The sequence below is a fragment of the Pituophis catenifer genome, unplaced genomic scaffold (genome assembly GCF_029215685.1).
Source record: "Pituophis catenifer annectens isolate HBS135680 unplaced genomic scaffold, rPitCat1.0.hap2 SCAF_4, whole genome shotgun sequence".
In the NCBI taxonomy this organism is placed as follows: Eukaryota; Metazoa; Chordata; class Lepidosauria; order Squamata; family Colubridae; genus Pituophis; species Pituophis catenifer.
In genome coordinates this window covers 35,365,212-35,389,943 of record NW_027256884.1, presented here as the reverse complement: position 1 = coordinate 35,389,943, position 24,732 = coordinate 35,365,212, and the positions used below count along the sequence as shown (strand labels likewise).

The 24,732-nt window shown below is 37.9% G+C and overlaps 1 protein-coding gene across 4 annotated transcripts in view; it reads right to left on the bottom strand.

Annotated features, from left to right (window-relative positions):
• MFSD9 (major facilitator superfamily domain containing 9) overlaps positions 1–24,732 on the bottom strand; it is a 32,501-nt gene that overhangs the window by 6,265 nt on the left and 1,504 nt on the right. Inside the window, exons 2-8 of one of the 4 annotated variants that reach the window (XM_070943317.1) lie at positions 24,026–24,113; positions 22,192–22,235; positions 19,835–19,964; positions 8,016–8,225; positions 7,349–7,584; positions 5,456–5,480; positions 4,183–4,709 (exon numbers count right to left, since the gene is read on the bottom strand). In XM_070943317.1, coding sequence (XP_070799418.1) covers positions 4,585–4,709; positions 5,456–5,480; positions 7,349–7,584; positions 8,016–8,225; positions 19,835–19,964; positions 22,192–22,235; positions 24,026–24,113 — 858 coding nt within the window. In that variant the 3' untranslated portion in view covers positions 4,183–4,584. Of the gene's footprint in view, positions 1–4,182; positions 4,710–5,139; positions 7,585–8,015; positions 8,226–19,834; positions 19,965–22,191; positions 22,236–24,025; positions 24,114–24,302; positions 24,386–24,732 lie in introns of those variants that run through there. The other 3 variants (XM_070943316.1, XM_070943318.1, XM_070943315.1) reach the window with 3 other exon arrangements.

Here is a 24,732-nt window from a genome sequence, read left to right as displayed (position 1 = left end):
AATGCTAGAAATATAGACTTAAATTAATCAGTATTTGCTTTACAAATGAAATTGTCCTACGGATAGTAAAAAAAAAAAATGCAATGGGGCTCCAGAATATGTGATGGTGATACATTATACTTTTGACTTAGGCCGCCTAAGCATAGTAACAATATTGTAGTGCATTGTTGTTTGACGCTGTTGCTTTGAGCTGAAATTCAGTTCAACATTAAATGGCTGAAAAAAAGTCTTTAGTGCCATCTATTGGTAAATACACAAATAATTTCCTTTGGTCTTTTAGAATAGAAAACTCTGTTCTTGTCAACATAAAAGACATTGTTTTAAATATATCAGCTATCAGCTGATGTTATTACTTTTAATGCAGGCCATCTCTGGAGAAGAATCTGATAATATTTTGACAACATAAAAGTTACTTGGACTTTTGGATGGACATTGATAAGGTGCAATGGGAACAAATGTTCTTTATTGATATCTATTAAGAAACAGGATAAGGTAACATTTGCAGAATTAGCCAAATTGACAATGTGAGAAAATTCAAACCTAATTTATTGGTACAATGTTAACACTTTCATCCAGCATATGGTTAAGTCACATGTTACACAGGAACGCAGCATACTTCAACCCTGTTGAAATTACTATTAAAACCACTATTAAAGAAGTGGTTTGGAGTTTTGCTGTACTGTACATCGAGACAGTATACTTTTTTCCTGCTCCTGTAATTTTGATTCATATTTGCATTACAGGCGGTCGCCTACTATTGCCACATGAAGGAATATTTGCTAATTATAACCATTTTGACTCAGCTGTACAGTTTAATAAGAATGGTTAAAAATTCAAAAACTCACAAAAGAACTTAAGAATTGAAGGTCTCATATTATTTTGCACACATTTATAATTTCCATGTTTTATGATCGTTTGGAGTGCTGCAAGGAATAATTCTGCCACATTACTACAATCCTGACTGATGGGAGTTTAAGGAAAATTTGGCATGCTAGAAAATAAATCGCTAATATGAATTAAGGTTGATATAATTTTCATGATTAAACAAAACCTGGACCCTGATAATGAAAAACTTGCAGAATGAAATTCTTTTTCTACATTCAGATGAATCTGAAGCTCTTGAACACCTTTTTCTGTATTCTTTGTAGAAAAGCTCCAATAATTATTATGATGAAGCCTTAAAAGGTAAATTTCCTGCTGGTGCTCATGAATGCCCTTCCTATTTCTCTCCATCAAGATAAAAATGTGGAAATGTAAGAAACAGAGTTTTGTGGTAGCATGTCTCACAGGTAACAATGAAATTAGTTTTTGTAGAGGAAAAGTATTTGTAAGAACTCACAGAACAGAAAATGTCATTATCACTGAATGTAATCATTACTGACCACTAAAAGAAGTATTTTTTATTATATTTCATTTTATTTCTTTCTATTCTTTGTATTATTTTTATAAATAACTCAAGGCTGTGAACATATTGAACACCTGTTTTTCCTCCTATTTTTCCCACAACAATAACCTGTGGGGTGGATTGGGATGAGAGACTTTCAAGGCTAGGGGAGAACTAGAACTCATGGTCTCCTGCTTTCTAGCCTGGTGCTTTAACCACTAGACCAACTATCTCCAAACTTTGTTTTTAACTGCAGTGCATACATGCATGCAGTACATACATACACATTTCAATATTCCGATGAATACACCAATACATTCACTATGTCTCTCACATGAGCCGTGGTGGAGCAGTGGTTAGAATGCAGTAATGCAGGCTACTTCTGTTGCCTGCCGGTTGCCTGCAGTTTGATTCTCACTGGCTCAAGATTGACTCAGTCTTCCATCCTCCGAGGTCAGTAAAATTATCGTTGGGGGCAATATGCTGACTCTGTAAATCGCTTAGAGAAGGCTGTAAAGCACTGTGAAGTGATATATAAGTCTAAGTACTATTGCTCTTTCTATTGCTGCAAACCATTCTTGCTTTTATTACGATCATATGCTGGTTTGTATATTGCCATTTTTTACTCTTTGTGAGATTCTCATTAGCTCAACCGAATTATAAGATTCTCAGTTTTTGCTTCCTTCTTGATCATTCACTTTTTCTTCATATAGTTGTTTTTCAGCTCAGTCGTATATTCTATCTGACCAAACCATCTCAAAGTATTTCATCTACAGTAATAATGTCATGCCCCCGTCGGAATCTGAATCTGCGGGGGAAGATGAGGTGGAACAAGAGCCAACAGAGATCGAGAGGATGGCTCTGTTGGTCTTGGACGAAACTGGGGAAGGGCAGAGTCAGTCCGGGCAAGGTTTTTCAGATCAGAAAGGCTTGCAGACAGGGAAGAGCAGGAGAGGCAGAGGTCAGACGAAGAGCAAGGACCACCCCCTCCTGATCCTAGAGCACGCAGAGAAGAGAGAAGGTGAGAACAACACAGACTGAGCTGGCTACAAGGGAAGAGAGTGCCCCACCCCCTTCAAAGGCACACCTGGTGATTGAGATGTAAGGAGATGCCGGTGGGAGTGGCATTTGTTGGGAACAAGTGTTGAATCTGTGGAGCCTTGTGTGCACTTGCCGATCCTGGAGATTACTGTTCTCTGTCTTGAAGGGCTTGCCCTATTTGCCTGCTTCGCTGAACTTCTTTCTCTGGTTACTGTTTGGCTAACCTGGTTTACTGGATTGCTTGACCTGGTTACTGTTTGGCTAAACCTGGATTATTGGACTGCTGGCTGTGGTTACTGCTTGGCTAACCTGGCTTATTGGACTGCTGGCCCTGGATACTGCTTGGCTAACCTGACTTACTGGACTACTGGCAGCCAGAGACTGCTGAAGGTGCGTGAGAGCTTTGCTCCAGGACTTGTAGTAAATGTGGGGACGTTTGGGGGCAAAGTTGGAGCAATAAAGGAGAGTTAGACCTGTTCTCTGGCTGTGTTGCTTTCGTGCCACGCCCCAGGTCATGACAGATAATTTATTTTTGTGTTCAATCATTCATGCACTGCTCACTGTATCTCCTATTTTACCACATATAGTTCTTAGCATCCCATTTCTACTGCATGCTACTTACTCTGATATTTAATACATAGATGATTCTCATTCTCATACAAGATGACCAGAAACCTTTTTTGTTTTTGTTTTTAACAAACATTTCTTCTTCACAAGAGACCACATACTACCTACTACCTTTTTAGCAGCATTAGCACATCTTAAAACTTTTCTATCCGTTTTTCTGTTTTCATAAATATTTCACTATTTACTAATATTAGTTTTCATCATTTACATATAACTTGCTATTCACTCAACTTTCCTGGTTACCACTGCTACCATGGTACCCAATATCTTATTTTTCATCTCAATACTCCAGATTGCAGCATAATCTAACAATTGCTGCAAATCAATTGTGCCTTCAACTAACAACGTATTATTAGTATATAAAAGTATGTACACACTGACATTTCCAAGAAAAACAATTCTGTCAACTCAAGCATATGTTATGTTTGTCCATAAGTGTATCATATGACCAAGAAAAAATTGCATATACTTGAAGTACTCCATTCTCAATATTGAACCATTAATTAAGCATTCAATTTGTTCTCATGCAAGCTTTTCTATGATACATCACTCACACTGCATTTAGCAACCATGTTTCAATCCATATCCAAACCTCACTTTATCATATACTTTCTCTAAATCAACAAGTATACAATGACTTTCTCATTCATTTCATTCATTTCCATATCCATTGCATAGCATGAAGCTGCTTTGTTGCATTGCATTTCCCCAATTTTGCTCAGTCACTTGTTACACTTTCAGTCATAATTCTGCTGAAATGTTTTCCATCCATTTTTATTGTTTTTTATGAATAAAGCAGTGAATATATCTAACACACTTTCCTCCTCCTATTTTCCTCACAACAACCACCGTGTGAAGTGGGTTAGACTGAGAAAGCATGAATGGCCCAAAGTCAGCTTGCTGCTTTTTCATGTCTAAGGCGAGACTAATACTCAATCTCCTGGTTTCTAGCCTTGCACTTTAACAACTACACTAAACTGGCTGTATTTTAAAAGTTTTAAAATAGAATTTTAAACTTCTATTTTAAAATAGAAGTATTTAAAAATTTTAAAAATTAAAATGTTTAAAATAAAGTTTACTTTTTATTTATTTATTTATATGCTGCCCTTCTCCGGAGACTCAGGGCGGCTTACAGTGCGTTAAGCAATAGCCTTCATACTTTTGTATATTTTATACAAAGTCAGCTTATTGCCCCCACTGGGTCCTCATTTAGCCTACCTTAGAAAGGATGGAAAGGATGGAAGGCTGAGTCAATCTTGAGCCTGGCAAGATTCGAACTTACTTTAATTGGTGTTAAATTACAGTGCCTTGTCTGCAGAGCTATCTAGGCTCTGTTACTATTTACTATTTTTTTCATTCTTCCAGTTATTTATATATGCATCTTTACCAATACATTAAGCTAATTCTATAACCATTCCATAAGCAAAGTCTATAATCTAACATTCTCCTGTTACACTACTTACACCTCAGCCTTACCCGTTCTTCAATCTCCCACAATATTCACAACACTGTAAAGATGCTGGTTGTCACTTTTAAAATTCTACATGGCATGGAGCCACATTACCTAATGGCTCTTCTGTCCATGAGATTTGGAAGAATGGGCATGCTTCCAGTTCCATTGATGAAGCAGTATTTCCTGATGGGCTCCAGGAAGTTGCTAATAATAAGGACAGTACTGGTTAGTTTTTGCATATTTGGCCAGTATGTCACAAGCACAACTGTTCATTTTTATTTGTGCATGTTCAAATAAATATCCTATGCAATATTCTATGCAAATACGCAGTTGTCCAATCTAGAGACAATATTGTAAGCCAACATACTGTTGCCCACATCCAAACCTCAAAGATGCAAATAATATATTGAGATATAATAAGAACAGGACAGTAGGATTCCCTACTAAAATAAAATCTTTTCAGAATGTTTAATTAAGACAGTAAAACTTTTGCTGCTTTATTTGAAGAGCAATATAGTTTTCTGTTAATGAAAGTAATATATTCCTCTTGAAATGGGAATGCTATATATACTAAACATATATACATTGATATATTGCATGGGACTGCAACTGAATAAATGACATATAGATCATCTAAAGTTTTCTTTTTCCTTTTATTTCCCATTACCAATATTGTAGTGCAATTTTAAAACCAAACATTTGCAGAAAGCAATTCAAAACCATCTCAAATAGTACCACAGCACAAAATCCCTGAGTATAACTTCTTAGAGGCTTTCAAGTATTCCAAAAGTATGTTAAATATTTTCCAAATACTTTTGCTACATAATATTAAGTAACCAACTCAAGATTTCTGGGTTGAATTTCACAAGAAAGTTTGTTGAGCATTATTTGGGTTGTGAGCAAATCTTAACTTTGTCATGGATGTAGAGTTTGCTGGGAATTAATCTTACCTAACTTGTAAGGTTTACTTCTAATCTGTGTAAGAAAAGAATATGGCTGTTATATATATCGATAATATAGAAAGACAAAATCTAGCTTACATTAAGAGCAAATATCCAAATCTTTCTTTTGCAGGCTACTTTTAGAAAGGGTAAGCACTATTTTGTATCCTCTTAGCACTTCTTTACTTAAAATTTAGGCACATGTCCCTCTGTTGTTCTAAAATAGTGTTTCTCAACCTGCTGGCTGAGTAATTCTGGGAATAAAAGTCTACATATTTTAAAATGTGAAAAACACAGAGTTGAAGAGTATTCAATACAAAAGTTGAAAAACACTTAAAAGAGTAAGGCTGATGACAGAAAATCAGAATTTCATGGTAAGCATAATGAATATTTCCCTTTTTTCTCATTTTCTTTTAATCATCTAGTTAGATCTAAACATACTGTTAATAAATGTTTGAATGTGAAATCAATTCTCTTTAATAGGTGTAACATTTCCCTTTGCAAAATCATACTCCTCTCCTCCAAATACTAAAACAGGGTTGTATTATTCTGACCTACCACACTGAATGCAAGCTGTGCCTTTCTCCAACTGCAAAGAAATAGTCTTCATACTGAAGGCTCTAACATGGAGTTGGTAAATTGTGTTCAGCAGCGAACACTTTTGCAAGGCTTTGTCAATGTCAAATTTGTATTAAATAAGTAGCAGCTTGTATTCAAACTGTGAGGGACTTGATTAAACAAACGTTTCATTTGAAGCAGCTGATCTTTGATATGAAGAAAAGGAAAGAAGACTGTATGCAAACAGAACTGTGACTACTTAAATATGTACTTTTAAAAGGAGCTCGATTCACTTGGTGAAATCTTGTTAACTGAATGATCAAAAATAGTTTTTAGTTTCAATACTCATTTTAGAAGAATTGGAACAAAATCTATGTTTCTGATTGAGAAATGGATGCTATTTTTTAATACAAGGTCATCCTTTGGGGATTAAGCTCAACAACCAACTTGCCATTAAGCAAATTACATCTCTTCAAAGCCTTTATTCAGTGAGAGTGAATACCTGCTGGAAGGGCAGTTCTTCCATTTTCTTCACTGATGTTCAATGCAACCTTTAATAAAGGTTTGAAATATGGTATTGCGTGCCATCAAAACCTGGTCCAAATTCCACATAAACACGAGGAAGCTGAAAACATGGGTTCCTCTTTTTTGTTTAAAGGATTTCAATTTGATTTAAAATGTTATTACTCTGTTTTATAATTTTCTATTTTCCCTATATTGAGGACTGATCCTTTGAGAGTCTTTTGGCTTTTTTTTTTTTTTTTTTGGAAAAGCACTGTAAATAAGTCATCACATACTTTTAAATTTCATGGTCCTTCTGACAGAATATCGTGACTTATTAAAGACCATGATGAGAACTGCTAAAATCCCCAACAGGCTTCCAAGAATTGGTGGGCCACGTGGACTGTATTCCTGTACAACACCTGAGAGGAGAGGGGAAATTATGCGACCCACAGCTGAAACAGACTGACCAACACCAATGAGCATACCACTGGCATGATCCCCACCCAGCATTAGTTCAAGTTCTGTAATACATGTACGTCCCACAGTGGTTGAAAATGCTAAAAATGTACAAGACAAAACGACTGTCCAAAGACTTTCTGATAGAGAATACAGAAACATAAACAGGCAGGTAAGAAGAGTAGAGTGTAATAACATAGCAAAAGTATTGTGCCTATAATATTTAGTGATAGGTCCAAGGAGAAAGCCAGCAGCTACTCCAAGTGTGCTACCATAGCTAATTAGGTAGCCAGTGAGTTTGGGCTTCATTCCAAACCTTTCTTCAAGGCCCAAGACAAAATTGCTATGATAGAGCATAACCGCGATAGACATCAGGAGCCGTACCAAAAAAACATCCCAGAGATTAGAATTTGCAACACTGCCAAGCCTCTTCAGCACAGACATAATTTCAATGCAAGAGGAGTTCCTAGGATGAGCAGATGACACGGCTTTGTAAGATGAAGATGTAGTCTGAAGGCCGTGCTTTACTTCTTCTGAAATAATACTTCTGGATTTGTTAATAATGGCCCATTCACGACTGTGCATCTTTTTTCCATACCGTAGCAACATCCAAAAAACAACTGCAAAGAAATTTGACCAATGAGTTACACCATGACACTTGTTCTCTTGACATAACCTGATGATCATTGCACAGTCATTTTATATGGTTGCACATTAGGTACTGCCAATTGTGAAAAAATAATTAATGCAATAGCACAGCTTTGAACTAAGCAGCTCTTTTCTCAAGATAGTCAAATAGTTTTCATACATCTGCAGCATAACTTTATCATATTTATTTATCTGATTAACATCATGCCCTTTTTTTTTTTTTTGCAATTGGATGAGGAGGGGGCATGTAATTGGTAGGTTATTTGCAATTGCAATAGTCAACATTTATGAAACAATATAAAAGATAAAGTTAAATCAGGGAAAGAAGTATGTTCCCAGAAATATAATTTTTGCCCGACTGGTGATTCAAGTATAAAATATCAGCATAAATCAAATCACATACCAGCATTCAAGACAAAGATGGAAGCACAGATGAATGCAGTCAGGTAAAAGCCACCTTCCAGCTCTGTAAGATAGCCTCCAACAACTGGTCCCAAAATGAAACCAAAATTCGAAATAGCATTGAAATAGCCAATTACTAACAGGCGCTCTTTCTTAGGAACCAAGTCAGAAATGAGTACTTTGGAAACGGAATGTGTATGTTTGAAAATACCTAAAATGAACCAAAAAAAAAAAAAAAGTAAGGTAGAGAAGCAAAATTTGAATAACTCAAGTTGTTAAGTGAATCACTGTAATTGTTAAGTTAATAACACGGTTGCCCAAATTTAGGCGCCCAAATTTTGATCATGTGAGCATGGGGATGCTGCTATGGCCGTAAGTGTAAAAAACGATCATAGGTCACTTTTCTCAGTGCTGTTGTAATTTCGAATGGTCACTAAACAAATGGTTGTCAGGACTACCTGATTTGTAAAAAAAAAAAAAAAAAAAAAAAAAGCAAAACAGAGAACAAAATGATCTATTTAAAAGTTCAGTCAAATATTTGTCAATCAAATAATAATTTTTTATTAAATATTTTTATGAAAAAAAGTATGACATTAATTTGTGGCAAAAAAAATCGTACTTTTTTTATGATGCTGTTGGTAAGTGTGCACAGTTTCTCATAACAGAAAAAAATCAGTAGTGAAAGGAGTAGCTAATCTTATATCCTGTTTATCTACAAGCAAGACATGAGCAAATAGCATTATCCTACTTATCTAGATAAGCAACATACATGATCATTATATATCTGATGCTAGCAGAACCTGTATTACTAGTCATAAATAGTCTTATTTACTCAGAAGAGCAGGGACATATCAACAAAGACCAAAGGACTGGTGATAAGCCTGGTTAACAGATACTTTCCACATGCTGTAATTAGAGGGTGAGAGATCACCTGCATACGCTCCAGATGACTGCTCCTCAAAGGGAGACTGCAGGACAGTGGTTGATTTGTGGGTCTGAGTACTGGGAGATAAGGAAAGCCATCAAGCTCTTAATTGCGGCAGAGTGTTTAAAGACACTGGTTTTGTCTGCCTCACTGTTTGTATACATTTGGATTTACAATTATTTAAAAAGGGGTCTTTCAAGCAACAAGTTATTGCTGTCAGCTTAATTTTAAGTAGAGAAACTATAGTTAGACTGACAGCAATAATTATTTGCTAATGCATTTTTTGAAGAAGATCCTAAGGGGAAAGTAAAAATGAAATAGAGAATAATGTGGAAGAATTTATAGACAAACAGAATGAAGACATAAAAGAAGTTCCAGCTGATTTAGAAACACTGGAATATAAAGCAATTGTGGATTAATAAGACAGAAAATACGATGAAAAATAAATCTGTATGTATATTAATGGGTTTACAAAACAGGATTTTGAGATGGGAGGAAGAAAGTTTGAATGGACTTTCAAGCTTATGACAGCAACCATTTTGAAATAAAGACTGTTACAACCAGTAAACAAATACAAAAATAAAAAGTTGACTTGATCAAGGTTAAACTAAAAAATATATTAACATAAAATTATGGAAACACTATAGAAAATCATGCTGAATATCAGGAAGACACCACCATTAGCATGAGGAAGATTTTTTTGGAGTATTCACATGATCAACACTTCCGATAACATGAAGTCAGAATAGACATTAGCCTTTCCCAAACTCATCAACAATTAATTCAACTGAATGATTCATTTCTGAAATATTTTACTAGGCTGAAACAAATTACTTTTTTTTCTTTATTGTAAACCAACTGGAAATCTTTTATTTTGTGAAAAGTAAGAAAGTAGTAATCAGGAAGTTTAATATCCTATTAAATCAATAGAACAATTGGGACTTCCGGTTTGCTTCTTGCCGCTGCTAGACGATCCCTTGGGATCGCCGCCCCATTGCCTGTAAAGAGCCGCCTTTACATCTGAAAGGCGGCTCGAAAAAACTCCATTTCCATGTGGAAATGGAGATAGAGCCGGCGGGGGCAGGTAGAGCTCTCTGCATAGCCCCAAAAGTTTTTTTTTACTTTTGGGGATGAAGCAGATGACGCTTCCTATTTCCCTTGCCGTTGCTCCGGGCTTTGGGAGACCTCTGCTTATACAGAGCTAGGCGACAAGATCAAGCCTACAAAAATTAACAGAATAATCAAAAAGGATATGAGCTGGACCTGTGACCCTGAATCGCAAGTATTTTACTTATTTTACAATAGTTATTGAAGAAGGAAAAGGAAAAAAAAAGAATCTTTAAAAATGGCGACTGCCGAGGCTTGAGAAGGGGCTGAAAGGGAGAGTCCTTCCGTTTCTTATTGAGATACAAAGTAGCAGAATAAATACTTTTGGCTACACTTGAAAATAAAGCTCTACTTTTGTGTTTTTCTCTTCTTGGAGATCTGATATTGATCTTGGTTGGAAAGAAGTTTTTTTTTCTCTTTTGCCTCTCTTTTCTTTTTTTTTTTAAATAGCTTGTTTGTGTGGAAATATGGCATTAAAGCTTGCAAAGCCGGACAAACAAGCAGTGGGGGGGGGGATTCCCCCATTAATAAATTACGTGAACAAGTTTTAAAGCTCCAGTCTCAGAAAACTGATTTTAATATAATTGAATTTCTTTTGGAGGAGATTGTAAGAAGGGATGAGATTGTGAATCAGAACTTTGAAAAATTTAAGCAGGAAATTAAGGAATTAGTGCAATTAAAGTTTGATACTCTGGATCGAAAGATTATAAAAATCGCTGATGGCTTTGCAGAATTTATGATCAAGTTGGATGAAAATACTAATTTATTAGAGTCTAAAGTGGAAGAAATTGAGGACAATTTGGACAATAGAATACAAAAAATTGAAAATGATTTGACAAACATTCAAGACAATAGCTCAGAAGAAAAACCTAAAATGGAGGCTGAACAAAAGACTTGTAATGTAGAAAATATACAACAACGGATTGAAAGAGAAGTTTTAAAGATGCAATATAATTTTACTGAATATGCAATTAGACTGAGAGGTTTGCAGGAAAATAACAGAGATGATTTAAGGAAAATATCTTCTGAAATTCTGGCTGGGATTTTAAAGATTCAACCTGAGGAGGTGTTTTGTAGGATTGACAGAGTTTACAGAATAAACTCCTGGATTGCAAAGCAAAGGCAATTGCCTAGAGATGTGGTGATTTATTTTACAGATAAAGAAATTAGGAATAATATTGTGCAAAATTCCTTCAATTCTACTTTGCAATTGTATGGAAGAAAGATTTGGATCTACAAAGAGCTCCCGCCCAAGATGTTAACGGAAAGGAAGAAATTTGGTTTTTTGGTGACTGAGTTAAAAAAAACAAATATTCCATTTAGGTGGGATGCCCCAGTTGGTATAATATTGAGATATCAAGGAGAAAGATACCAACTAAATACTGTTGAAAAAGCGGAAGAATTTTATCAAAAAAAATTTGAAAATGAACTTAACATCTTTAGGCACAATACAGGATAAGCAGAAGGAGTTGGAAATAAAGGGAAAATATCGAATTACAGAGGTTGTGGTAGACAAATTGCCTTTGGATTCTTTAGATACCCCAGCTGGATTATCTACAAACCTGAGAGAAGTGGCATCTGACTCTAACGTGATGATTCATCAAGTCAAAGACAAGTATGGAAACCAATTAGCTGATATACAACTGGCAAAAAAGAAATATGAGATACAAAAACAAAACCAACAAGATCAAGTTATAAAGCAGAATGAAAACCGATCAGCTGATATACAACTTGTAGAAAGGAAACCAGGATGGAAACTAAACCCACAAAAAGAAAAGAAAAAAAGAAACAGGTCTCATAAAAATAGAAATTTCTAAATCAAGCAACAGTGAAGCCAGTGATTTTAAAAAATATGAATGAATATGTGAAAAGATAGTGGAGGCGAAGTATTGGTTAATATTATCCTGAGGACGGTGACAGACCTCTGCAATGCCGTAATTTTGGGGTGTGAAAAGAGCTTAAATTGTTGGATTTGAATTATCTACTTTGGATTTCTTTCTTTTATCGATAAATATATTATAATTATCCTGAGTTACAAGGCAAGAGAGCTACGCTGGGGCATGCAGAAGATCTGGTTGTTACCCACTAGGATGATGGGAATTAATAATCCTGATGAAAGCCACAATTACAACTATATGGAATATACCGTATTTTCCGGCGTATAAGACGACTTTTTAACCCAGGAAAATCATCTCAAAAGTCGGGGGTCGTCTTATACGCCGGGTACCCGAATCTGAGTTGCTGGCGCTGACCGATGACACTTTGGGAGCACCGGCAACATTGAGGGGAAGCTGTACTCCGAATTAGTTCCAACCTACAAGAGGTGCCAGGCAGTGCGCGGCCCACGAGAAAGGAACGCGTCCCCACTCAACCCCGGAATTCGGGTCACCTTCCTTCCTTTCCCAGCAGTCCACGGTGAAAGCGGCGGCGCGGTCGACCTGGGCCAGCGCCTTGCACACCTGGCTCTGAGTCTCCATTATGAGAAGCTCCATGCGACTTCGCATGTCTCCGCCCCAGTCGCACAGCTCTCGCAATCCGCTCACCGGAGGAGCCATGAAGTGCTCGCACCGCCTTGCCAGATCTTCCTCGTCCTCCTTTCCCCATGGCTTTTCCCGTTGTAATTGTTGTTGCTGCTGCCGCCGAGGCTGCTCCTTCATCTCCGCCCACCGCACCAGACCCAGCCTGGCCAGCACCGCCGTGGCTCCCGCAGTCCAAGCGGATCGGCACCTGGGCTCGCAGGCGAAGGGTGGGAGTGCGCAGCGATCGACGCCGATCGCTGCCACCCACCATCGCCCCAACGGGAAGAACCGCCCGGCAGCGATTCCAAGGAGCCCGAAGCGAACATCCTGGAGCAGCACGGGCTGGCCCAGAGGCTTAAACCCCGGGAGCCCAGGTGCCGAACCCCGCACAGCAGAAAAGACATGACAGCCGGTGCCCAGTTCGTTCTGCAGTCGTCCGGATCGGCGCCAAGCCAGGAAAATGCGCTGTGCACTCCCACCCTTTGCCTGCGAGCCCGGACGCTGATCCGGATGGCTGCAGAAGGAACTGGGCACCGGCTGTCATGTCTTTTCTGCTGTGCGGGGTTCGGCAGCGATCAGCGTCGCTTGGATTGCGGGAGCCACGGCGGACTCCTTCCCCACGAGGTATTGCTCTGCATTTCACCACCTCTTCCAGGCTCGCAGCCACCCACCATCGCCCCAACGGGAAGAACCACCCGGCAGCGATTCCAAGGAGCCCGAAGCTAACATCCTGGAGCAGCACGGGCTGGCCCAGGGGCTTAAACCCCGGGAGCCCAGGTGCCGAACCCCGCACAGCAGAAAAGACATGACAGCCGGTGCCCAGTTCCTTCTGCAGCCATCCGGATCAGCGTCCGGGCTCGCAGGCAAAGGGTGGGAGTGCGCAGCGCATTTTCCTGGCTTGCTTACCTTAGCTCAGTGGTTGGGGGTCAAACAACCCTTTCACAGGGGTTTTGATGGTGGTGCAATACAGAAAAACGAGCGCAACCCTCGCCATCCGGAATGAATGGTGCTGTTGTGGCGGTGGGGGAGGGGGGCGGCAGAAGCGGGAAGAAGCGGCGTTTGCGATGGCTGGAAGCTGTGGGAGTGAAGCACTACTTTCATTTGTACGGCAACAGCATTCCGCCTTGGTATATTTGTGTCAGGAGTGGCGCAAGGCAGCCTTTGTTTCCTGCTGCCTGGGACTCAGAGTGGTAAATGGCGTCTGATCCGGAGAGCTGCTGGATTTTGCTCTCTAATCCGGATGCCAAATCGGCCCCCTGCAAACTCTCGTCTCTCGAGGAGCGCTCCCTGAAGCGGGGCTGGAAACTTTGGTTGGACTGCTTGAGAGAGGAGAGCTTGCAGGGGGGCGATCTGGTGTCTGCAACGGAGAGCGGCATCCAGCTTTTTCTCTCCGCTATAAGAGCGCTGTAAGAGCGGCAGCCCTCATCTCCTAATGTTTGGGACTTGGAGCGGTAAATGGTGACTGGTCCGGGGAGCAGCTGGATTTTGCAGTCCCAAGCATTAGGAGATGAGGGCTGCCGCTCTTACAGCGCTCTTACAGCGGAGAGAAAAAGCCGGATGCCGCTCTCTGTTGCAGACACCAGATCGCCCCCCTGCAAGCTCTCCTCTCTCAAGCAGTCCAACCAAAGTTTCCAGCCCCGCTTCAGGGAGCGCTCCTTGAGAGACGAGAGTTTTCAGGGGGCCGATCTGGCATCCGGATTAGAGAGCAAAATCCAGCTGCTCTCCGGATCAGACGCTATTTACCGCTCTGAGTCCCAAGCAGCAGGAAACAAAGGCTGCCTTGCGCCGCAAATATAGCAAGGCAGAATCCTGATGCTGCACTTTCAGCAGACAGATGAGGGCTGCCTTGGCCATCGGCTGGCGCAAATATACCAAGGCGAATGCTCATGCCGCACAAGTTCAAGTAGTGCTTCGCTCCCACACTTCTTCCGGCCCTCAGTCTCTCAGGGAGATGCTTGACTTCCTCTCAGCCCCAAGACACTGGCTGGCCCATGAGATGAGAGAGAGAGAGAAAGAGAGAGAAAGAGAGAGAATCAGAATGAGACAGAGAGAGAAAGAGACAAAGAATGAAAGAGAGAATGAGAGAGAGAATCAGAATGAGACAGAGAGAGAAAGAGACAAAGAATGAAAGAGAGAATGAGAGAGAGAGAATCAGAATGAGACAGAAAGAGACAAAGAATGAAAGAGAGAGAAAGACAGAATGAAAGAGAATGAGAGAAAGAGACAGAGAGAATCAGAGAGAGAGAGTGAGAGAGAGAGAATGAGAGACAGAGAAAGAGACAGAATCAAAGAGAACCAAAGAATCAGAGAGAGAATGAGAGAGAGGGAGAGAAAATGAAAGAGAATCAGAATGAGAGAATCAGAATGAGAGGGAGAGAGTGGGGAGAGAGAGAAAGAGGGGGAGAGAGAAAGAGAATGAGAGAGAAAGAGTGGGAGAGAGAGAAAGAGAAAGAGGGGGAGGGAGAAAGAGAAAGTGGGGGGGAGAGAAAGGGGGACAGAGAGAAAGAGAGAATGAGAGAGAGTGGGGGGGAGAAAGAGAGAAAGAGAGTGGGAGAAAGAGAGAAAGGGGGGAGAAAGAGAATGAGAGAGAAAGAGTGGGAGAGAGAGAAAGAATGAGAAAGAGGGGAGAGAAAGGGAAAGAGTGGGGGAAAGAAAGAATGAGAAAGAGTGGGAGAGAGAAAGAGAATGAGAGAGGGGGGAGAGAGAAAGAGAGAATGAGAAAGAGTGGGAGAGAAAGAAAGAGAGGGAGAGAGAGAGAAAGCGAAAATGAGAGAGAGAGAAAGAGAGAATGAGAGAGAAAGAGTGGGAGACAGAGAGAGAGAGAGACACAGAGAGGATGGAGAGTGCCTGAAGGACCCCATCCCGTACTGGGAGTCCAGGTGCTTCAGCAAGCGGGGCACTGGATTCGTATTAGTGGTCTGCGAAATTTAAAATTATGAAGTTGGTGGTCCCTGAGGTCCAAAAGGTTGGGGACCCCTGGCCTAAGACCATCGGAAAACACATATTTTTGATGGTTTTAGGAATAACTTTATCGTTGGGGGTCACCACAACATGAGGAACTGTATTAAAGGGTCGCAGCATTAGGAAGGTTGAGAACCACTGCCTTAGTTGCTTGCCTTGCTTCGCTTGCCTGAATCCATTCCATCAGCAAGCGACTTCAACTCCCAGAAACAAAGCTGGCAGAGGAATTTTGGGAGTTGAAGTCTACAAGTCATAAAGTTGCCAAGGTTGGAGACCCCTGTTCTATTGGGTACCGTAAGTTTTTTTCCCCTTTGGGATCTTTAAAAAAAAAAAAGTTAATTGGGGTTTTTTTTAGTTCTTTTTTAGACCTAGCCATTTAAAGTTTAGGAAGTTTAAATTTAGCTTTCATATAAAAATAAAAATAAAATAAAATAATATTTGTGCAGCTTTCTGAGATTTAGTGTGTTTCTGTAGTGTTTCACTCTAACTACACAAACACACAAAATCTCACAAAGCTGTATGTGGAATTTTGTGTGTGTAAAGTGTGAAAGTTGGGTTTTTGGGCTTTTTGTGGCTGTGTGAAGTTCCTGCTTGTTGCAGGGGCCATTTTGGGTCTAGCACAGCTACTTTTACATTGTGGATGAGCCAGTTGTGTTGTGTTGTGTTGTGTTGTGTTGTGTTGTGTGTGTAAAGCGTGAAAGTTGTTTTTTGGGGCTTTTTGTGGCTGTGTGAGGTTCCTGCTTGTTTCAGGGGCCATTTTGGGTCTAGCACAGCTGCTTTTACATTGTGGGTGAGCCAGTTGATGTTTTTTTAATTTTTATTTGGTGTGCGTTGGAAGAGGGGTAGTCTTATACGGCGAGTATAGCCCAAACCCTATATTTTAACAGGAAAAGTAGGGGGTCGTCTTATACGCCCGGTCGTCTTATACACCGGAAAATACGGTAATTATAATGTCACTCGGGTGGTTGTTTTTACTTTTATATATATATGAGGATATTCATTACTGATGGGGGCAGATGATGATTGAAGATTTTGAACAAACTGTTGCACCAGGATGCTATGTTACCCTATTATGGATGATGGACTTAACAATCCAGTGGAAAGACATCAAAGAAGATATTATATGGATTATAAATTTAAAGTCGTCTTTTTTTTTTTTATAATATAACGAAATATATATATATATATATATATTTTAGCAGAGTGGGCAATGGATTAAAGATATTAAGAATTGTTGTGCATGGCAATTTTGTAGGAAAGTGGGTGGAAATAGGTTAGTTTACTGATTGATTAGTTTAAGAAAAGGGATGTTTAAGTGATATATTTAGGGGAGTGGAGGAAATGGATAGATTGAATAAATGTTAAATTAGGATTTATGGGGAAGGCTGCTTTGAAATGTTATATTAATATACACAAAAGATTAAATGTTAAAGTAGGATTTACTATGTAGTCTTAAAGTGGAAGGTTGTTTTGAAATGTTGTAATAATATACAGATATAAGTTTGGGGGAGGAGAAAAAGGGCAGATTATTGCTAAATTGGGAGTTATAATAATATTATGCTAAATTAGAAGCTATCATACAATGTTATAGTAGAATGTTTTTTTTGAAATGTATGGTAAAAGGGGGAAGTAACAATATTAATAATATTTTTAATAAGTAAGGGTCAGTATTTAGAGGAGGGAGTAAGGGGATGGTAAAATATTATGTAATCTGTTATGAATTAGGTTTTTGTTGTGAAGAAGTCACAGGGGGGGATGGGTGGTGAGGGGGGGTTAGGGAGGAGGGGGGGAGAAAAAAAAGGGCGTAAAATTTGTATTTGAAAACTTTTTCAATAAAAAAAAAATCAATAGAACAATTATCGTATCTGTTTTAAAAAAAAATCCACAACATACCGTATGTAAGTTAAGCCTCATTAATACGCATGGAGGAAATATAGATTAACTTTCTTTTTGGAAAATAATATAAATAATGCTTAAAGTTAGATCAATCATGTCCAATACATGAACTACTTGAAGCTGAAATTTGTGGCATATAAATTTAATAAATAAAATAAGCAGTCAAGAAATATTCCACAGACTAGAACTTTGTAGAATAGCCACGAAGACCTTGGAAAAGATACTCTGTTTACACCTATGAAGATCAGAATTGTTTAAGCATTCTTATGGCCTATGACATTCTACAAAAGCGAAAGTTGGACTTTGAAGAAGCAGAAAAGGAGCAGTATTAACATTGATGAACTTTGGTGTTGGACTACCACAGGCAGCCAAGAAAACAAACAAATGAATCATTTAACAAACAAATCACATTCAAATTATCTTACTTCAGACATATTATGTGAAGTCCTAGCTTTTTAGAGAAGGTGGTAACACTTGGGAGAGGTGAAAGAAAAGGACAATTAAAGCAAGAATGGTTCCTTATAAGTGCCATATGTCATGCAAGGCAAATATACATTATTAACAATATGGTTCAATATACTTCATTAACAATATGGTTTCTAAGAGGATATACCAGTAAATATTTATAAGTACTACAAATTGATTAAATTATAAAGAAGGGAAATTAGAAACCAAATACCTATCTACTTTTTCAAGCAACTTATATTTTTTCTTCTGCGTTGTCTCTTTTTAATATTTGTAGACAACAAGAATCATAATTACACTGGAAAATTTAGTATTAAATATTAAACTTAAGACATAAATATTACTATATACAAAATTATTTAATTCATATTGCAACTGCCTATCAATGTTACATTCAGCTTTATGGGTAAGCGTAAACAACCATATGCTCATTAACATTTCAGAAAACTTGTGTACCGTATTTTCTGGCGTATAAGATGACTTTTTAACACATGAAAATCTTCTCAAAAATCGGGGGTCGTCTTATATGCCGGGTGTTGTTCTCCTGTAACCAGGCAGACCAGCCCGAAAGGCTCTGACGAGCCTTAAATGGCTCTGGTGATCCAAGCTCTGACGATCCCAGCTGAGTTGCCTGCTAATCAAGCAACTCAGCTGGGATCGCCAGAGCCATGTAAAAGAAAAGAAGTTTTTTCCTTTTACATGGCTCTGGCGATCAAAGCTCTGACGATCCCAGCTGAGTTGCCTGCTAATCAGGCAACTCAGCTGGGATCGCCAGAGCCATGTAAAAGAAAAAAAGTTTTCCCCCTCCAGCTTGCTTACCTTAGCTGCTAGTCGCAACGCTTGCCTTGCTTCGCTTGCCTGAATCCATTCCATCAGCAAGCCACTCCCTGCCTGCAATCAAGCAGGCAGGGAGTTGTGGACTTCAACTCCCAGAATTCCTCAGCCAGCAAAACAAAGCTGGCTGAGGAATTCTGGGAGTTGAAGTCTACAAGTCTTAAAGTTGCCAAGGTTGGAGACCCCTGTTCTATTGGGTAAGTTTTTTTTCCCCTTTGGGAGCTTTAAAAAAAATAGTTAATTGGGTTTTTTTTTAGTTGTTCTTTTTTAGACCTAGCCATTTAAAGTTTAGGAAGTTTTAAATTTAGCTTTCATATAAAAATAAAAATAAAATAAAATAAAATAATATTTGTGCAGCTTTCTGACGTTTAGTGTGTTTCTGTAGTGTTTCACTCTAACTACACAAACACACAAAATCTCACAAAGCTATATGTGGAATTTTGTGTGTGTAAAGTGTGAAAGTTGTTTTTTTGGGCTTTTTGTGGCTGTGTGAGGTTCCTGCTTGTTGCATTTTGGGTCTAGCACAGCTGCTTTTACATTGTGGATGAGCCAGTTGATGTTTTTTAATTTTTATTTGGTGTGCGTTGGAAGAGGGCTGGTCTTATACGGCGAGTATAGCCCAAACCCTATATTTTAACAGGAAAAGTTGGGGGTCGTCCTATACGCCCAGTCGTCTTATACGCCGAAAATACGGTATTAATTTTTTTCCTTATATTTAAAGATTTAAGTCATCCAAATTGTCATAGTGCTAGTTAATACTAGTTAATAATATATAAATACTACTGTATCCAATTAATATAACACAATGCTTACATCTTATAATACAATGAAACAACATTAAAGAAAGTAAGAAGAATGATGATTAGCAGCAAGGTAGATGGACTCAGCTAATCTGATGATGGATATACTGTTGAAAGACCTGAAAGACCAGGTAAGACTTTCTCTTTCTCTGTTACTATCTATATAGTTGCTAAGAGTAGACACTGACCTGATAGTGTAAAATCAATTAATCAATTCATAATTAGTTTCTCTGAATTATAATGGCAATCTGATCCACCAGCCCCTTTATCTAATTAACTAAAGTTGGATATGAATAGAGAAATAGAAACTTACCCACAAAGGTTCGAGCAATGGCAAATAAGAACACATTGGTGGATATGCTAAGCACAAAATAACCTAATGCACTGAAGAGGATGCATACAAGTAGGCAATGAGGTCTTCCAACTAGATCACTCCAAGATCCCTGGACAAGAAAACATAAATGTTTTGAGATCAGCATATCTGTTTATTAATCATGTAAGGATGGTATTCAAATTTAGATGTGGGTAGAAGATTCAATGAAATAAATAATAAGCTCCTTATAATTAATTTAAATTCCTCCGACTTATCTAATTCTGAATTCTACTAATTTATTTATTTATAACTTTACCCATATTTTCCCAATAACTTACATCTAAATAGTGATATCTATCATTTGTACATTTCTAACAGATTTACTAATAATATATTTATTTTATCCTGCTGCTCTTCATAAAGCTAAAGGCGAATTTCTTTTTCTCATCTCTTCCTTGGGACTTGAGGTTTTTTCTTCATTTTACTCACCAAATGTCAGTCCTGTAGGGTAGGTTGGGCTGAAAGAAATGACTGATCCAAAATCACTAAATGAATTTTCGTACCAGAGTTCGACCTGTACATGAGTTTGCCCGTTCCTATTCCCAACATTTTAGCCATTTAGCCACACTGATTTTACAGAGTAAGTGAGTGAGTGAGTGAAGAAAGAAAGAAAGAAAGAAAGAAAGAAAGAAAGAAAGAAAGAAAGAAAGAACTTGTTGCTTAACAAAGTAAATTACAGGTAGGTCAAAATTAGGGCAAAATTTGATTTACTGCAATGTACAACTAGATACAAGGACCCATTTAATGAAAGCCAAAATTCTGTTACCGTGAGGCTAGCACACATGTGGTTGAGGATACTTCTTGTGCAGTTGCTTTAGAGAATTTTACATGTAACTGTTGTTTTTGCAGAATGGAGACAAATATGGACAGATAAAAAAAGAGGTTTGTGTAAAGGAATTCATGTAGAGGAGATAGTAGGTATACTTTGGATATGGGGTTATCTTCAACACTTATACATTACAGATATAGCAGCAGCTAGATACGGCTATGGCTATAGAAAATTAGATTGTGCTGTAGGGATGAACAATTTTTGTTATATAATCTTTGTATTGGAGTAAAGGATATGTGTACTTTTTAAAAGCTAAGTATTGGCTTACAGAAAGGCTGGGACAAAACAATGAGAGACAGTCACTATTTGCAGGAAGTACATAATATTATTTAATAGAAATAAAGTTTTCTTGAACTGACTCAATTTCTTGTGATTTCATGAATAGATCCCTATAGTTTTCTTGAGAATATACAAAAAAAATGGTATGGCATTCTATTTGTCAAAGCCTCACCCCACTAACTATGAGGGATAATTTTCAATTCAAATGAAAAAAGGCAGAGACAACTAAAATCTCATTCATCGGCTTCTATCTAGGCTGTCTATTCAGTATTCGATATGACCAAGACAAAGCTCTTATTAAACAATATACAGCAGACACTGAGCACTAACTGGACGCAGTCAGCTTCCCAATCCTTATGCCAGTGAATCCAATGCGTACCCTGCTACTGCCATTATATACTTAATCCACCTCAAAGCATATAGCCACCAGTCAGCTTTCACTCATGACCTTCTCTCAGTGGACCTTGAAGGTCAATACAGGAAAATTTCCTACCCAATGAGGCAATGTTGCTGTGATTCTGAATTTACAGAAAGAACAGGGCATATGCTCCTCCAGTGCCTGTACTAGACACATTCGTGCTAACTTCATCTCACCAATACTATATAAATACCCAGGATACATAGGATAAATTTTAGCTTTAAAATATTGTCTGAATTTCATCTTTATTATGTTGATATGCAATCATAATAAAGATTGGATTGGATTTGAAGTTAAATAGCTTTATAAAAGGTATTTTATAGGTACCAGCTCTAGTATTCTCAGTTGATCTCTTTTCCAAGTACTAATAGCCCAATTGTTATTTGATGTTTAAGGACATACAAGCTTGGTTAAGTGCAATCCTTGCAACATTGCCAGTGGAATAGCTGTAAAACAGAAGTAAGGTTAATTCAACCATATTTGGGATAATTTATCCAACAACAGCATGACAATACACAAAGTTGGCTTGGATTTGCGTTTTTAAAGTGTGATGCTTTTTTTAATCAATGCTTTCAGTTTCAAAACTATAAAATATATTTAAAGTAACATAAATCTATACAAATATTTTTAAAAGAAAGGTCTGTGAGAGACAAACCCAGTTTATTGCAGTGACAATTCAAAGCAAGAACGGATTTTAAACACAACATTCTCTTTCCAAATCTTTGAAAAAAGCAACCAGTAGTTATTTATGAATTAACAATTTAAACTTACCACTAAGGTGCTGGAAAAGAGTTGGAGTATTCCATATAAAGATCCTAAAAAAAAAAATAGTGAAATAAAAATATATAGATGATCATTCTGCAATAGATTTTCAGTAGGAAGAAAGCAAATTATTCTTGACATCACTGGTAATATTTTTGGTAAGATACATTTCTTAAAACCAATTTTTTGGAACAAATGATTCAATAACTTCATGTGAAAGGAAGAATAAAGAAGTGGCATATATAACTCACAAGGAAAAAAAAAGAATATGCACCAATATCCATTGCCGTGGGGTTTTTTTAATGGCAGAAAACATGCCAAGGCACTGCTGCAGACTGAGATGGGTCTACTATTGTGAAAGGTTTGATTTTATGAACTGATTAACTTTTTTATGTAGATAAAGATATTGGAGTTTGTACTGTTTCTGCTGAAAAAAGATAACAAGTAATGTAATCACTAAAACTGGGAAAACCACCCTGCCCAGCAATTTGTATTAAAGGATATCAAACATTCAAATGATTTAGTTTCTAAATGCCTCCCAACCAAGTTGGTTGTCCAAGTGTCTTCCCTGAATACTCAGTTATAAAAAGTAAAGAGTCCCCATAGATTTTACTCCAGTAGTCGTTGCCAACTACTGGTAACAGGGGGCGGTGCTCATCTCAGTTTCAAGGCCATTGGGCCAGCACTGCCCAAAAACATGACCAGCATGATGTCATGGAGGGGATGGTTACTTCCCCACAAAGTGGTATAACTGAAAAGTCACTTATAATAATTGTATATTTCACACATCAGTAGTCCTTCAAAATTTTCAGTCAAATGAGGAAGCTCTGATTTTAATTTATGAAATAACAGAATGACAGAGTTGGAAGGGAACTTAGAGATCTTCTAGTCCAACCTCCTCATCAGGTGGGAAACCCTATACCATTTCAGACAAATGGTTGTTCAATCTCTTCTTAAAAACTTCCAATGTTGGAGTATTCACAACTTCTGAAGGCAAGTTGTTCCACTGATTAATTGTTCTAAATGCCAGGAAATTTCTCCTTAGTTCTAGTTGCTTCTCTCCTTGATAAGTTTCCATCCATTGTCCTGCCCTCAGATGCTTTGGAGAATAGGTTGACTCCCTCTTCTTTGTGGCAACCCCTTAGATATTGGAACACTGCTATTATGCCATCCCTAGTCCTTCTTTTCATTAAACTAGACATACCCCAATTCCAGCAACCATTCGTTATGTTTTAGCCTTCAGTCCCCTAGTTATATTTGTTGCTCTTCTCTGCACTCTTTCGAGACTTTCAACATCTTCTTTATATTGTGGCAACCAAAACTGGATGCAATATTCCAATGTATTAGAGTGTGGTATTAACACTTCAGGTGATCTTGATTCTATCCCTCTGTTAATGTAGCCTAATGTAGCATTGGTTGTTTTGGCAGCTGCAGCACACTGCTGGCTCATATTTAAGTGATTGTCCACTAGGACTCCAAGATTCCTCTCACAGTTACTATTATTGAGCCAGGTACCACCTATACTATACCTATGCATTTGGTTTTTCTTGCCTAAATGTGGAACCTTACTTTTTTTACCACTGAATTTCATTTGGTGTAAAAAGTAAGGTTCTACAGAAGTAACATTTGCTAAATTATACTCCATGTAAGCTTTTGTTTTCAAGAAAAGTCTTTATTAAGAGTAAGGAAGTTTATTGTTGTAACCACAGGTAATTACATATCTTGCTATAAAATACAATAAAATAATAGTAAGTTACAACAATAAACATACTATGCCACCTAGGGGCTTATCCTGAAAAATGACTTGTTTCTAATAGCTGTCTAAGAAAATTGGCCTGCTTACCTACCACTCCTGCAATTGTTGAACTCACTCCTAAAGATTTAACATGAAGATTTAACAAGGGAACAACCATACTGACACCAAAGAAATCCTGGAAATAGACAACAAAGATTTTTTTTAAAAAAAATTAAGTGTAGAATATTAACATTTGCTAATAACAAACCATTGATAGGTATTTTAACTGTATTTTATCACTACTGTGTAACAATAATTCCTGAGTAGAAAGACAAGAATTTGTCTTTTCTGTAGTATTCAACAGAAAGTAATAATATTTGCTTACAATGCTTTTTTTCCTTTTCTTTTCAAAAAATCAATTTCAAAATATTTCCAGACTTAAATTTTCAACCAAGCTTGCCGAAGATTGGGTTGTTGTATTGAATATAAAATTACACGTCTTCATGAGCCTTTCTGAAAACTGCATACACTAATCCTACCAAATCATAACCAGCATGTTGTAATAGTTTGCATTACTATGCATTATGCATTCAGTTACCTTCCTTAACCATGATGTACATCTCCATATTCTACCCAAATAGGTACAAACAAAAAAGTTGCAAACTAGCAGCTGAAAGCTAAACCATGTAAGAGGGCAGATATTGCAGATATTGAAAAATTAAAGGCGCAATGCAAAAATCAGACATAGATCTGAGGAATACCGATCACTTGTAGAAGACATCTTAAGGCTAGAATTTTAGATTCATGTATGTGAC